This window comes from Anser anser (assembly GCF_964211835.1).
Source record: "Anser anser genome assembly, chromosome: 8".
Lineage (NCBI taxonomy): Eukaryota > Metazoa > Chordata > Aves > Anseriformes > Anatidae > Anser > Anser anser.
The window spans coordinates 3,256,069-3,272,067 of NC_139728.1; the positions used below are offsets into that span (position 1 = coordinate 3,256,069).

Sequence of the window (15,999 nt, forward strand, 5' to 3'; positions counted from 1 at the left end):
ATTTAAGCGTTTTCTCTGCTTTCTCGAATCTTTCTGGCATTTTCTTCCAGTATGGATTAAGCTATCTCACAATACTGTAATTAAGTTTCTCTGACCTGCATGTATGTGATTTAAGGTGTCATTTTAACCCTTTTGAACAAAGCAGTTGTTGCTGGTTTTTTTTTTCCCCTGAAAGATTTTGTAAAGTATTAGTTAACTTAAAGGCACAGATAGGAGCAGGCTCCAATGTGCAAAACATTTATAACTGGTTCAGGTACTAACAGTAATTGTAATAAGTAGATATTTTTGTCATTTTGAAAATCCTACAAGTAAGTTACGTGTGTGTCCAGGTACCTAGATTTCTGTGAAGAGAAGCCTGACATCCCTTGGAGTTGAATTCATCTGTCTTCCATTGCAGTAAGATTAATTTTGCGTACAAATTTATAGTATTCTTCTCTAAAAAACAAAACAAAACAAACACAAAAACAAACAAACAAGCAAATGAAAACAAACAGATGATTAGTACTTGGTGCTTCTATCTGTGCTTTATGCAAACATCGTCAACAGTGTATTATGTGATAGTTTGGAGAAGTTAACTGGCTTTCAGATAAAACATGTAGAGCTGAAGGTAGGACATAAATGTCCTAATTCAGAGGATTACGTCTGTACTGCTTAACAAAACATTGTATAATGTTATGCTGGAGCTAATTCTAACCCAGCATGCTTCATGGTATCAAAGGCAGTACAAATGCTTTGGTTTAGTACACTGTTTGCACAAATTTATGCCACATCGTCTTCCTTCAGGTAAAATTATTTTGTAGGAACCACAGTCTGAGCATTCAAACACTGGGCTACGTAGTACGAACTGCTTTCTTTTCTCAGTTGTGCAGTGTAAATCTTAAAAAATTACTCAAAATACAATCTCTTTGTTCCAGGTCTACAGCAAAAGTCTGAATCTGGAGTAATGTCTTACTTTTCACATTGTTTTTTACCTTTCTTCTAATCATGAGAATTTTGTGGGTTTCTGCAGTCCACTCTGTACTTTCTGGGTGAGCCAAACTATTCTGTTGGTACTGTTTTGAGGATCTCCTGTCTTGGTCAGGTACTTTATGGAAGAATGCCTCTGTTTTGTGGCCTGAATTATCTCTGGGTGAATAAAAGGACGTTTTGCATAGATCAAATTTTTTGAAGGTGCATAAGGGTAGTGTGTTGCACAAAAATCCTTTGGAAATCTGTCTTGCAGGGATTTTTCTCTTTTCGTGATGGATAACGTTCACACACTCCTCTGCTGCAATTGTCAGTAATCCAGCAGTGTTGGCACTAAGAGAGCACTATCTCCTGCTGGTGTCAGAGGCCACTGATGCAGGCTTTGGGAGTCCCCCAGTTCCCAACTTCTTTTTCTGACAAGGTCAAAGCATTTTCCTGCAAGGCAGCGTAATTTCCTTTTGCTCAACTAAGAGTTACCAGGAATTATGCTGGAGAGAGATTTTTCAGATACAAGATTTTATTTTAAGATTCTTTACTTTCTTTTTTTTAAGGTCTCTTTGTAAAGTACTCTGAAATTCTCAGTGTTGCTCCAAATGTCAGTGTTGTTACACTAACTCTTCTATCACAAATTCTGTAATTCTTGAAGGATTGTTTGAGTGCTTTTTCATGGGACTGATTGGTTTGTCAGGTGTACATGTACAGCTTTCTTTGGTTTCATTGGCATAAAGCGATCAGTTTGAGTCACGTCAGATTGTTATGTGATTTTAGTTAAGATGCTAAAGCTAAAATTTAGGCTTTTTATCTGGGAGATCTCACATTACTGTTGCCCTGCGACTAGCCAGGTTTCTGCAATGCCCGGAACACTAAGTTCTGGTCGGAATTTCAACAAGAATTTTGCTTATCACAGGCAGCCAATAATTCTGTGTATGTGTGAGACACTACAACATGCATTCCTGCTTATCCTAAAAACTCAAGTATATAAGAGCATATATGTGTTATTCATTATACTGTCCTTTCTCTTTTTTCTGACTAGGCAATCTCAGAGTAGAGTTTTCGAAGGAGTTGTACCCTGGATTTCTGTCATGTATTCCATGGAATTGCAAGTGTCCTTAACACAGGACCTGGCAGATAGGAGGGTGCTAAGAAGAGAATTCTTGTTCTGTTGATTGGGACGGAGTATAATCCTGGCTTAAATCTTCTCACTAAACATTTATCCATGTGCTCTTGGTAGAGTTGGCTGGAACAGCCTGAATTTACCTGTTTGTGTGATTCAGCCCTCATGAGAAGGTTGCTATCTGTGCAGCTGAGCCACATTAACCTATATTTTCCAAGGTTTTAAACAGCCTTTAGTGCAAAATCAGCCAGGCTGGCTTCACTGCCTGAGAAGGATGAAGCACTATTTCAGTATCCTCACTGCTAAGATGTCAACATGGGTATAAATGTGTGTGGTCATCTAATACAATACTTTTTGTGATGCAAATAGCCAGCTGTTTGGAGTGGAACTGAAATTGCCTAGACATTTTACACAACCTCTGACAAATAATTTGTTGGATGTCACGTCTTTGAGTTGGAGCCCTCTCAGTTGGTTTACCAATAACCTAAACATGAAAGCTTGTACATCTGACTACTGAAATCCTGAGTCATTCTATCCTTTAATTAAAGCACGTTCTTTTAATATGTTCCTCTTGCTTAAAATTATATGAGAATGATTTCCTAGAGGAAAATGCCTAATGAATGCACTTTTATTTAGTATTTTCTATAGATTAGCTAAATAAGGGAGAAAGCTTGAAATATCTAGGGTATGTCAGGCAGTTGCAGGGGATACATATGTCAACCTCAAGCATGATTTATCTTGCATGCCTTTTCTGACAGTTGTAATTTAACGGCTGTATTTTCCTCCAGGCTCTCAGGAGGCTAAACATCTTTTCAAGTTTCTAGCTTTGTGGTGGAAGAGTCAATGTCTGTTTGCCAGTGTAATTTATCTGAGTCATTCTGGGAGAGGCGTGGAGCAATTGAAGCATGACGATTAGCATAAATAAGAAGGACTCTCCTCCTGAGGGTAGTGTTACTCTTACCGTGTTTCAGAGGAAAGCAGCCTCCCCATAACAACTGCTACTGCTAATTGAATTGTGTGATGCTATGAACTAAAAGACCTAATATATTAAGCTCTGGTCTATTGTGATATTCTTTTGCATTTCAATTTGAGGTGGAGTTAACAGAGCAAGGAAGGAAGAGGAACATTTCTGCAGTAAGAGCAACTGTGGGTTATCAGGAATCACCCTTTCATGTTCGCTGAGGTGGGTTTCTTTGAAGAAGGAATTATAAAACCTAAACCCACAACTTCTTTTGTAGCTTCTATATAATGACACTGCTACCACTGTCAATAAATAAATAAATAAAACTTTTCTTCCTATTATTAAACACCCTCTGACTCTTGTGAATTTTATTATTTATTTATTTATTTATTTATTTTTTCTTAACGTGGAAACACCTCTCCATGGTGGTGGTTGGGGTGGCAAGTGCCAGGAACCAAGTCCCCCATCTGCCAGGTCCCAGTGCTGGCTTGGGCCTGCCCTGCGCGCTGGCCCTCGGCCCTGGGGGGCTGCTGCAGGCCGGGGGGAAGCGGCTGGCGAGTGACCCAGGCCCTGTGGGCCGGGACACCCCGACCCGTGCTGCTGCTGTCTGAGGGCGGCCAGGCCCGGCCCCGAGCTCGGGAAGGCGGGAAGCCACTCTCGGCTCCTTCCTTCAGCTTTCTTTGTCATGTTCCCCAGGAGCCGGGGCTGAGGCTGCCCAGGGACGAGGAGGACCCGGGGGCCCCATCCGAGGGGGCGGCCTCAGCCGCGGGGCGGGGAGGCGGCGGGGCCGGGCCGGGCGCCCAGGTCCTGGCCGGGCGCCCAGGTCCTGGCCCGGGCCGCCCCGCGGCCGCCGGCGGGCAGGGAGGAGTTAGGAGGGGATCGTCGGAAACGGAGGGGGGAGCGGCCGCTGCGGCGGCGTTAAAACCACCGAGCCCCGGGCCCGGCCGCCGGAGTCGCTCGGCGGGAACGCAAGATGCGGGGGCGGAGGCGGGCAGCGCGCTGCGGCTGAGCACGGTGAGGCGAGGGCCGGGGCGGTGCGGTGTGGTGCGGAGCGGTGCGGAGCGGTGCGGTGCGGAGCGGGCTGCAGCCGGGGAGCTGCCGGCCTCGCACCTCCGGCCGTGCCCCGCGGCCGGACAGCTCCGGTCGCTTCCCGGCCCTTGGCTGCTGTGGCGACTTTTTCAAGCACCCCTAACAAGTGCCTGTGCGCGCAGGCGGGCAGGCAGCCTCCTGCGGGGCCGCGCTCCTTGAGCGCGTCCGTACCAAAAGCTCGCAGTGCTAGTTATTTCTAACGCCAGGTACTTGTTGCCTTTCCTTTGTTTCAGACGCACGCTATGGGCTTGCTGTGCAACTTACTTACGTATCTTTCTTCGTTTTCTAAACTTAATACTGCTCTAGGCTTTGTAAAGTGTGCTCTTACTTCTATTTGTCAAGGGCACCTTTCCTCTTTACAGCTTTGAGATGCTCTCTTCCACAGCAGTGAATTACCTGCACCGCTCTTTGGGATGGCATCGGTATATTGCTTACCGGCCCCTTCCAAAACATATTCAGACTCTAGTAAAGGAGGAGAATGCAGGTCTGTCAAGTACTTTGTGCAGACTTCCATGTATTTGCAGTTAAACCAAATCAAGCCTGATTCCTTCTCTAAATCTCTGCTGTTGTGTATGTGGTGTGTTTCCCACGGAAGAAAAAGAGATACAAGTGCTTACTGCTGGGGAGCTCTGATGGCTTTCCCACTTGAAGAAGTCCAATAAGCCAGCCCCTGCCGACTCCAGCTTTACCTGTGCAGCCCTGCATGACAGAACTGCTTTTTGTCTCACTGGCTTTAGCTGTTTAACATGCCTAACCACCTTTTAAGTGCATTTTAACAGATGAATAAAACTGATTTCTGTGTGATTGCATTTGTGACTCTGGTGTACAATTCAGTCAGCAGATTATTCTGAACCATTTCAAGTTTGTTGCATTGTTTCCTTGCCTTATTTTAACTCTGGGCTTTGTCTGTGCCTCCTGTTCTCAGGGCTGCTGTTTCTGAGTGCGTGCAGGAGTGCCGGCCGGCTGCGGGCGCGAGCTGCAGGCAGCCACCGGGTTTGTGCTCGGTGTCACCGTCCGGCGGCCGCGGGGGAAGCGGCACCCAGCCTGGCACCATGAGCTCCGGCACCAGCGCCCCGGTGAAGGTGGTCAGCAGCCTCGCCAACACTGATGTCAACTATGTCATCAAAGAGCACTATAATTACACGGGAAAGCTAAATGAGAATGCGGACAGTGGAATAAAAGTGACGTCGGTGGTTTTTATCATCATTTGCTGCTTTATAATCTTAGAGAACATTTTTGTCTTGCTCACCATCTGGAAAACCAAGAAATTTCACAGACCAATGTACTATTTCATTGGGAACTTGGCTCTTTCAGACTTGCTGGCTGGTGTGGCTTACACTGCCAACCTCCTGCTCTCTGGACACAAAACCTATAGCCTCACCCCCTCCCAGTGGTTTGTAAGAGAAGGCAGCATGTTTGTTGCCTTGTCTGCTTCAGTGTTCAGTTTGTTGGCCATTGCCATCGAGAGATACATCACCATGTTGAAGATGAAGCTCCACAATGGCAGCAACAGCTTCCGCTCGTTCTTGCTGATCAGTGCTTGCTGGGTTATCTCTGTGATACTCGGGGGACTCCCGATTATGGGATGGAACTGCATCAGCCTCTTGTCCAACTGCTCCACCGTGCTGCCTCTCTACCACAAGCACTATATTCTCTTTTGCACCACAGTTTTCACTGGCCTTTTGCTATCTATTGTTGTCCTCTATTGCAGGATCTACTCCATGGTGAGGACTAGGAGCCGTAGGCTGACATTTCGAAAAAACATTACCAAAGCTACTAGGAGCTCAGAAAAGTCACTAGCATTGCTCAAGACAGTGATCATAGTTCTGAGTGCCTTCATTGCCTGCTGGGCTCCATTGTTCATCCTGCTTTTACTGGATGTGGGCTGTAAAGTGAAGACCTGCCCAATCCTATATAAAGCAGAGTATTTCTTAGTACTGGCCGTGCTCAATTCAGCCACGAACCCTATCATCTATACGTTAACAAACAAAGAAATGCGGAGGGCTTTCATCAAGATTCTGTGCTGCTGCAAATGTCCCCCGGCAGATTCGGGGACCAAATTCAAGAGGCCAATCATCGGAGGGATGGAGTTCAGCAGGAGTAAGTCTGACAACTCCTCCCACCCACAGAAGGAGGAAGGTGACCATCCTGAAACCATCATGTCTTCAGGCAATGTTACCTCATCTTCTTAGGAGTAACCGTGGAGGTGTATTCCAGAGCCTTCCTCTGAAATCGGGGAGCTGAGGCGCCTCCTGCTCACTGCGTCAGTGCTGGGCCAAGTGAGCGAGTAGCATTAGTTCTAATGAGGCAAACGGTGCACTTGCGAGGCTGGAGTTCAAGAAATGGGACAGACTGTTCTGGCTTGAAAATCTTTTTCCCTGGAGCATGTTTTGTCTTTGCACTGAGGCAGCTCAGGGTTGTCAGGCGCATTCATATCCTGAAATCTCCTTAGTAACTCTGAAAGACTGATGCCTTGGTGAAATGATGCCTGGTGTGTGTGAGAGAAAGAGAGTGGGGGAGGAGGAGGGAAAGGGAGAATGAACCTTTTTTTTTTTTCCCTGTGAGAAGAATGTGAAGTTATTTTTCCTTTACTTGCAGCAAACCACTGACACAAAGGTCTTTCTGTACTGAGTTTAGCAGTGGCTCTGGTATAGTTGGTCAAAGTGTTTGTTTAACATGTAACAAGGGAAGAGATCACACAAATATAATTTAGAGCACGTACAACCATAATTCGGCATCACTTTCCAGAGTTTTTAGAAAAGTAGTAAGGTTTTATTTGCAGAGTCCAAAGCTGTTGTGGTTTTATTTAGCGAGATCATAGCTGTGAATTTTTGTTGTTGGTCCGTGTTACATTTGAAGACCAAGAGCCAGACAGACTTGGCAGTTAATTCCACCTATACGATTCTGTTGACTGCGTCAGTTTTTGTGGAGTAGCTCAGAGCAGCATTTGGCTCCCTATGTTGTTTGCCATGTTGTTATTAGCATTAAACAAACTGCATTATCATGACAAATGCATGGTAGAACTAAAGGTCATTTCTGTTCAAGGTGACTGAGAGTAAATCTAACAGTGTAAGATACTATTGACAACAGCAGCATTTTTGCCGAAGTAAAAAGAGCTAAAAACTGAAGGGGAAGGTCAGTGTCAGTTGCACAGTATTTCCAAAGGTAAAGATTGGTCAGAAAATCTGAAAAGAATACCTTGAGTTTCAGAAAAATACAAGGCAAGTTGAAGCAAAATGGCTATAGATAAATGCACTTCCATAACAAAATGCAATACATTTTGGCACATTGTATTCATGTTTATAATTTCAGCAAAGATGTCTGTATTTTATCAGTTCGTGGAAGAAGTACCTATCATTAAATTGAATGTATTTGTTTTACAGCGTCATTTTTACTCCTCTGTTTTTCTAACCTGTGCTAATGGGGTTGAATGTGTACAATGTAAATAAGTTAATATGATGCAGGAGTCTTCATGCACCTAGAGTATTACTGTAACAAAAGTGGTGTATCTGGGATAGCTGAGAGCAATTGACTGATTTACAGTTATTGGCAACTCCTAGAAGTGGTATTTTGTAAAGAAAATTTATTGCCTTTGTAGTAAAATTTCCAGTGCAATTAAACTGATTTTTTTTTCTGGTTTAAAAAATAGTATTTAAAATGTTCCTGACTTTTATTGTTCAATTTGCACATAGCTTTATTGACTTCTAAACATTAATAAACTGATTTTTTTTAAAGATTCTGTTATCACAATACTGGTACTTTTGTACTGTTGTGGGAGTTTTGTGCTGGGTGTGGTTTTGTTGATAGAAGTTGTTGATAGAAGTAAGTGAAAGAATTCCTTGATTTTGGTACTGGGATTAAGCCAGTTTTGTGGGGTCTTTCTGATCAATGAAAAAATAGGATGCCACTTACAATATCATGTAAAATAGAAAATGAATGCTAGACTCTGACTTTTCCTCAGCACATGCTGAAATGCCATTATAATAATCTCTATGCTAGCATTACCACAAGCAATTTTTCTCCAACAACTAGTGAAGCATAAACAGAACAAAAAAGGGTGCCTGACAGTGCTGCCATGACTGCCTAGAGTAGAATAAGTGAAATAATTAGCTTATATTGCTAACAGCATTCAGAAGTTTAATTCTTAGCTCACTGCAGGTATCAGGAGGTTTATGAAATGCAGACCTGTGTTCTCAGCTACGCAGCTGTAGCCCCATTGGGTGCGGCAGCACAGACTGGCTGGGTAGTTGTATAGACACTGTATTATTTCTTCCAAAGTTTCAACTTCCATTTCCTCTCTTGCTGCCATTCCCTCTCAGTCTTACTTTTAAGTTTCACAGAGCTTGTACAGGATGCAGTTGGAGTGTGAAGATAAACCTCACCTTCTCGTAGCGTATGTCATCGCTGTGCAAGGTTTACTGTGGGAAACTGGAGCCTGCTCAGTGAGGAAGGCTTTGGGTCGCAACCTCACTTCCTGAAGGAAATTCCAAAAATGCCCTGAAGACAAAAGAGTGGAAACAGGCTGGAATTTCTCTCCATCTGTCTGCCTGTACGGAAGGAATGATTTCATGTGTGCTCACTTCCTAGGCTTTTAATTAGTGACCTGAGCAGAGCTGGAAAAAATGTCAAATCTGTGTTTGTGCAAAAGATAGAGTCCCTCTTGGCTCAGGCCTTCATTTGGGCAGTGATGGCTTACGCGCGGTGCTGGCAGTCATGAGGGAATGTGCTGCTTTATCCCAGGGATAAAGTCATGTCTGTGCAGAGCACCAGAAGCATATAAACCTTGAAAGTCCAAGTTGAGGCCTCAACGTGCTGCCGGTGAGTAAATACAGGCAATATACAGGGGACATGGCTTCTGGGTTTGGTTCAAGTCCTCTCCTGGACTGGTAGGCATGTTGTCACGCAAAGGAGAGGGGTCCTCCCGCTCCGGAAGCCTTAAGGGCGTTCCTAGCATTTCTCTCCGCTGGGTCTGAGATCCTGTGACAAGGGATGGGCGATGTCACAGCATAGCTGTGTCACAGGCTCCTTGTGACTACCACCAGGCTCTGCGCACTGGGAGCTGATGGCTACAGGTGAGTCACTTCCCTTCGCTTTGCCTTTGTTTCTGTATCCCTCTCTTATCTATCTTGTCTAATTGCACTGCTGGCCTTTGGGGGAAATGACTGCTTCCCCCTGTAAAAGCAACTGTGTGGTGGGAGCCCAAGTTTGGTAGGGAGCTCAAAGCCCTACGTAATTCACACAGCAAGAGAAATGCAAACAGCAGAGTGTGGCACTGAGCCATGGGAAGCATTTCCTATGGTCCCGATCAAGATGACTGAAATCTATTTCCTCAATAGACAGGCCACATCTACGCATGTAGAAAAAAATCACCCAGGGACTAATAACTGTAATAAAATAATAACAATAATAAAAGTTAGGGTTCCTGCTGGAAAAAAAGGCCATTTGTACCTCTCTTCACTTCCTATGGCAGAAGGCTGCAGCTCCTCTGCCACACACATCCATGACAATAAATGAGCAGGTTAGGCCAGATGTGTAGCACTCAGTTTTGCAGCCTGTAATGCAGAAAGCACCCTCCCCAGACCCCAGAGTGCCTTTCATAGGCACTGAAAGGGCATATGGCTTTGTCCTTTTGCTGGCCATGTGACAACCTGGCTGAAAACATGCTTTGAGAACTGAAAAGGTACATTATACCAAATCCCTCAGTGAAATAAAATAGCTTGAATTCTCGGGAGTAACCTGGCCCTTTCATTTATATTCTTGCTCATAGCTCTTCTTCCATCACAAAGAATAAAAACAGGGATAGAAAACGATCATAAACTCCGTGTGTTGCTCCTGTGGCAACTCCCTAACTCCCTGTGCCTGTGTGGGACCCAGGTGTAGCGCTGGGTCTATTGGGCAATGGAGGGGCTGCAGTCAGAATGCCCTGCAGCCACGGCAGGAGGAGCAAACCTTGGGCTTGCTGTACAGTGCAGGCAGTCAGGACCAAGACCAGGGGACATAAAAACATAAAAATACTGTTATCCATCCTTCTCGTATTCGTTCAGCTAAGAACGACAAGGACTGCCCAACTGCAACATTTCCTGATTCCTAATTTGGCCTGGAAGATCTTAATACTGATTGCATTTTGTGTACAAAAGGTCAGACTGACAAAGCATCCAAAAATTTGTGTATGTAGAACAGAACTATGAAACCTTCTCAGCTCTGAAATGCTGGAAATTCCCCAAGGACAGGTTTTTTCATTTACGGGGTTCTGAAAGTCCCCAGGAAAACATTTACTGTATTTTAATAATTCTCCTTATTATTTTTCTTGGAAAAGGAAATGAATCCAACTACAACTGAACCTTCAAGGATATAAGAAACAAGCAAAATCCATCTAAATTCAATTCCTGTCATCTGCTTTCATAATCATTTCTAATCCCATCTTTGCATTTACAGATGGGAAGAGTTGGTTCATTTTCTGTGGTGTAATTTATTCTCATAGAATATTATTTCTATTTATGCAACCTGCAAGAATTGCATAGGGTCAGGAAATTTCCCTCTAATTATTACTCTACCTGAGTAATATTTAATTGTTACTCTTTGCATAGGATTTTTAAAAGTTCTATTTCTATAACAATTAACAGTAATTAAATTCACCTTGTACACAGAAAGTAGATGTAAGAACCTGTGGTGCAGCTAACTTGTTCCAGTACAAGTTTTATGCTGAAATAAAAAGTGTCTAGAGAGACCTGAAACTCAGTCAACTCAATCTAAGATAAACCAAGATACTAACAAAAATAATGTGTTTTGGGAGGGAATTCGGGAACATAATCAATGTAGACTTACGTGAACCACTGAAGAGAATTACTATATTAAGGACCTTCTCCCAGACAGGGAGAGAGGGGCACATTCCTTGTGTGTCCCTTACTCACCCACAAATTCTGAGAAATGTTGTGCCAAAGCAGCATTCTCAAAACAAAACCCACCAAGCAAAGCTCTGCAAAGCCAGATCTCTTACCTTACCAAAAAATCTCCTCCCTGAGTTAAACTGGAATTATTTTGTTGCCCTCAGAGCCATCCCTGCTACCTTCACAGCACAAAAAGGCAGGAAATTGCATCAGCCACACCCAGGAATTCTCTGGTCATGGAAAAGTCCTAATAAAGCAGAGCCGACAAAGCTCTATCAACCCTCTGCGAACCTCTGCAACCAAGCCTGATTTAGCAGTAGCATAATGGAAACCTGACACAAAGGCCTTTTTTTTTTTTTTTTCCCGAGCTTAAATGAATGATCACTTGGAGAAGATCCATCTTTAAATTCATAGTACAATAACTATACAACAGCATGGCTCATTGGCGAAACATGTGACCAAAGCCAGATTAAATATTTACATGTGTACGTAGCTTTTGCAATGCCCATTCATAATTACTCTTAGCTACAAGCGGGCTCAAAATTCAGACTGCATATTTTTTTTTATAACTAATGAACATATGGAAACCACAGGCTGGGGGGAAATCACTGAGTAAATACTGAGCTAAAATTATCTTCTAGGCTCCATGGAATCACCCATGAAAACAGTCACTACCTAGCAAAAGTCTTTGGTTTGAATCAGCACTGACAGCTGAAACTTTCATGTGGTGGTCTGAGCTATCTGCTAAAAGCTTTTTTGCTCTCTTCAGCATACATATGCTCTGCATAAGCCCAGACTTCTTGACTTGGCAGGACACTGGTATAAATCACTGGAATACAGCCTCATACAAGTACGCCTCAATACTGAGCACCTACAGTTGTATAATGTGAAGGTGGGGATGCAAATTTATATAAGCAATGAAAACAGAATTTATATGGTTATGGAGAAAGTGCAATAACAATTTTCACATGATGTGAAAACTAGATTTGGCACAACTGTGGTTCAGAGTGCACAAGAGAACAGGTTTCAGAGACAGTTTGGGATTGGTGAGGAATTAGACTATAGTATCTGATATTCTTCACCTGAAATGGAGGGAAAGAACCCCCTGTGGTAATTAAGGCACAAAGTCAAGGGTTTGCAGCTGTGAAGTGTATCCTTAGCACTGCAGTTCTTTCCTGAGCAGCTCTAGGCAAGGTCTCATGAATTCTCACATTCCCACAAAGATATTATATATAATGTATACATATTATATATACATATATATATACAAGGTTGTTTGCAGCTGATTATTTTGTATTTTGTGGTACTATTTGAAGGATTGATTTCTATGGCATTCTGAATACGGGGGGTGGTCTGCCAGGTCATTTATTGCCCAACTACTTGCAATATCTCCTTGCGCTTTCATACCTGGATGCTGCTGTATCACAGCTAGCATATAGTGGGAAAATCAAACAGAAAAAGGTTTTTTAGTAGTACATACAATGCTATCCTCATAGTTGGAAGAATGACTGAGATCTTGGCTGAAAAATGCATCCTTAAAAGGAGCTGTTATGGAAAAACAGCTCACCAAAAGTCTGTCTTATTATCTTTCTTCCTTTCAGTGAAGACACAACTATGGTCTAACGATTTCTTCTAATCTGGTGACCACTCAGATGCCTGTTGCATGAGGAATAAATTTGAGCTATTTCCCAAACACCAGTCCCTTGTATCTGTTTTTATTTCCATTGCAACTCCCACATTTACTGCTGGTTTAAGCATGAGATAAGAAATTGCTTGTAGCTGGTGTGTACTTTTTCTCTCTCATCAGGGTTATCCAATCATACCTTTATGCTGGCATAGAGATATCACTTCAAAGCTGCCTACAACTCCATTTCAAAAAGAGTTCTCTCTCTCTCTCTTTTTTTTCCCCTTGTCTTAGAAATTCAATACATTTTGCGTTTTACTATATTTTACTGTATTTATCTATTTTTTCCTAGTCTTACTCTTTTTACATATTGCAAACGTTGCTTGAGGAAATCTTTACCTTTCGTCTCAGAGTTTGACCGTTTCTAATAGAAATGTGGTCATATTTTACTTTTCTAATAAATAATATAGGTGGGAGGGAGAGGAATTGGTCCATACAATGGAGATGGTGAAGGAACGCCAAATCTTTTAACTCGAAATGGTTCATCAGTGCAAGTGGCTGGGGTCAGAACTCTTTAACGACAGCGTGAAGTTCTGCTTTTCACTAAACTTGCTGAAAACTGCAAAGGCATTAAAGAGGGCTCAGAGGACAACAAAGCAAGGCGGTTTAATAGGATGAACGACTATAAAAGGCTCAGTGAGCAAAGCCTTTTCCCACCAGAGAGGAGAGCCGGGAAACACAATACTCAGCCTACCAGCTACGCTATGGAAGTGTGCTGGATGATGCAGAGAGAAAGAAAACTATTTAACGCTCAAGACAAAGAGCAGATTCTGCCCACAGAAGCCAGAACCAGTTAAAACACGTATTTCAGATTAGGATTTAGCTGCACTTTGATGCTTGATGCCTTGGTGCACCGCGGTGGGACGGGAGCTCTTCCCCACAGCACCCGCCTCAGCCCGCCCACGCAGGACCTTTGCTGCTCCCGATGCCCCCCCAACCCCCCTTTTCCTCAATGCTGTTCCTGCTCCCCTTGGTTTTCCTGCCCACCCCCCCTGCCCCAGCTCTTCCTGCGCCCTGCCTTGCCCTTCACCTCTGCCTGCTGTGGGTTCCCCGGGGGGTGCAGATGGCAGTGGCTGCGGGGCCCTGTGGAGGTGGCGGCGGTGGCACTGCTCATGGCGTGGCCTCCCTGTGGGCGTGGGGCCTGGGCACCGTGGACCAGGGAGCAGGGCAGGAGGTGGTGGTGAGGAGAGAGACTCAAAAACCACTTTAGCAGAATAAAAGAACAAGACAAAGCCCCAAAACAACTCTTGTATCTATAAAAAGTGTGTGCTGTAATGGGGAGGTGAGGTTTAAACCCGAAGTGAGGAGCGGTTTTGGCACCCGCCAGTGAGTGCCTGGCTACCCCCCTGCAGCAAGCAGCGGGCGTTCGCAGCTCTCAAAAGGTCAAAGGGGCCCCTGAGAAACTGCCACGGCCCCAGTGCGTGTGGGGTTCACGGGTATTGAGCCTGAGACCTTAAGGCGAGAACTTGAGCGCAGCAGCTGCAAAGTAGGCTAGGCCTTGAAAGCGGTGGGGTTTTCGTGGGAGCACTGAAGCAGTCTCATGTGCAGCCTGCGGGTCTTTTCGGCCACAGCACGAAATGGCTCCCTGCCAGCATGAGGAAGTGGGCTGCACGGGCCTCCCCTATAGCTCTTTGCTCTCTCCGCCCGGCACTTTACATTCTCAGTGGAAACAGGCACCCCGTGTAAACTTGGGGTGGCGTGAAAGCAACCAGAAGCATCTTAGGCAGAAGTGGGTGCCATTGAACTGTTTATGAAAGGATTTTTGTTGAAATCTCGATTATTTTTTTCATCACTCAGCTGAGGTATCACTGACCTTGCGGCTGGCTGCATGAGGATGAGGGCCGGCCAGAGGAAGCCTCCACACCACGCACCTCAGCCGGAGCAAGGAGGGAGCAGAAAGACCTATGGAAGATCTGTGGGACAGCCGCGGCCACCTGCCTCCCTCAGGTAGTGGGAGCAGAGCAGGTATGGCCAAGGCCCAGCCTGGGGAGCTGGGTGAAGCAGGGCCGTGCCCCTTGGCAGTGGTGCCCAAGAGGAAAGTGAACTAGGTCCGGCTCGATTTTCTCCTCAGGAAGTATGGGGGTGCAGTGTTTGTGGAAGAATGGTATAGACCTGCAGTAGCTGTGCCGCGTCTGCGTGCGCATGCACATCAGTGTGTGTTGCTGCAGGATGGTTCCCTTCCTGAAATACAGTGTTATGATGCTATGGGACATTAAAGCTCAAGCTAACAAAGTTTTGGTAGCTGGAGTTAAACTACACTATCTACTGGGTAGAAGTGCTAAAAATGTAGTGCAGATTGTTGAAAGCAATTGTAAATTGTAAAAATGCTTATTTCAGTCTTGCCTTTACTTTAGTCCTCTGAGCCTGTCTGAATTACCTTGTTATCCACCTGAGGGCAGCCTTTTGAGAACAGGTTAGTAGAGACACAAGGCACTGAACAGGTCTGTATCACCCAAGCTTGACACCTTGGTAATTATGATATGAACCGATGCTTATTCAGACAGAGGACCGATCTTTCTCACACAGGTTATCAAGCAATCTTCACACCCTTCTCTACCGATTTTGTATGCATCTATGTAAACACTTTATTGATAAAATAACCAGGTTTTTATTAGTCTTCCCGAAGAAGCTTCCTTGTGATTTGCCCATTTCATCAAACCATTCATCTATAGTGGGGTGCAAACAAAAAAATCTGTCCAGGTGCACTAAAGAAAGTGTAAGTATTCCTAGACATTATGCTTTTCATCCCATTTGACTCTGCCCATGCCCAGAATGAGATTAATGTGGCTCTGAACCACACTTCAGAGCAAAGTGGGACAAATAGCAAAGCATTTTTAACTGTGTTTGAAAGCATTTTCATATATGTCACTTGCAGCCTTAGCCTTGTGTGTGGCCTCTACTCTTTTTCTGTTATGGGAAATCAACCTAATAAAACTTCTCCTTCCCTTCTGAATGAATGTCATTGTTATAATACAATGAGTCAGAAAAGAAACAATATTAACCACAAAATAATGGCAGTCTAACCACCAGCATGAGTTCTCCCCCCATCCATCAATCAACTGCAATGCTCTTAACTGTGTTTCCTTATTGTAATCAAAATCTGGCAAAAATTTAATGAAACTGAAAGTGGAGGGGTTCCCACAAATCAGAAGTAGGATTTTCATTGATACAATTGCATGCATGAGATTTCGTGTTCAGAGCCAGCAAAATGAAAAGGCTTGTTACCTGTAAGCATCACCTGTACAAATCAAGCAGCTCCATATCTGCTTGGGTTTTGGAAATGGAATAATGATGGTTT

At 44.1% G+C, this 15,999-nt stretch overlaps 1 protein-coding gene and 1 long non-coding RNA gene across 2 annotated transcripts; one reads left to right on the forward strand and one right to left on the reverse strand.

Moving 5' to 3' along the window:
* The first annotated feature begins 3,884 nt into the window (after positions 1-3,884).
* Positions 3,885-7,864, forward strand: S1PR1 (sphingosine-1-phosphate receptor 1). Its single transcript, XM_083846424.1, has 2 exons — positions 3,885-4,055; positions 5,056-7,864. The coding sequence occupies exon 2, from the start codon at positions 5,183-5,185 to the stop codon at positions 6,320-6,322; it is 1,140 nt and encodes a 379-aa protein (XP_083702550.1). The 5' UTR covers positions 3,885-4,055; positions 5,056-5,182; the 3' UTR covers positions 6,323-7,864.
* LOC310903747 lies at positions 5,055-14,425 on the reverse strand. The gene is made up of 2 exons (XR_014587771.1): positions 11,128-14,425; positions 5,055-9,514 (listed from the first exon to the last, which is right to left on the reverse strand). It is a non-coding gene; the product is annotated as an uncharacterized lncRNA (long non-coding RNA).
* Between the last annotated feature and the right edge of the window lie 1,574 nt (positions 14,426-15,999).

What these genes read in the sequence shown, in the direction of transcription:
- S1PR1 (XM_083846424.1), top strand. Translation starts at nt 5,183, where the DNA reads ATGAGCTCCGGCACCAGCGCCCCGGTGAAGGTGGTCAGCAGCCTCGCC.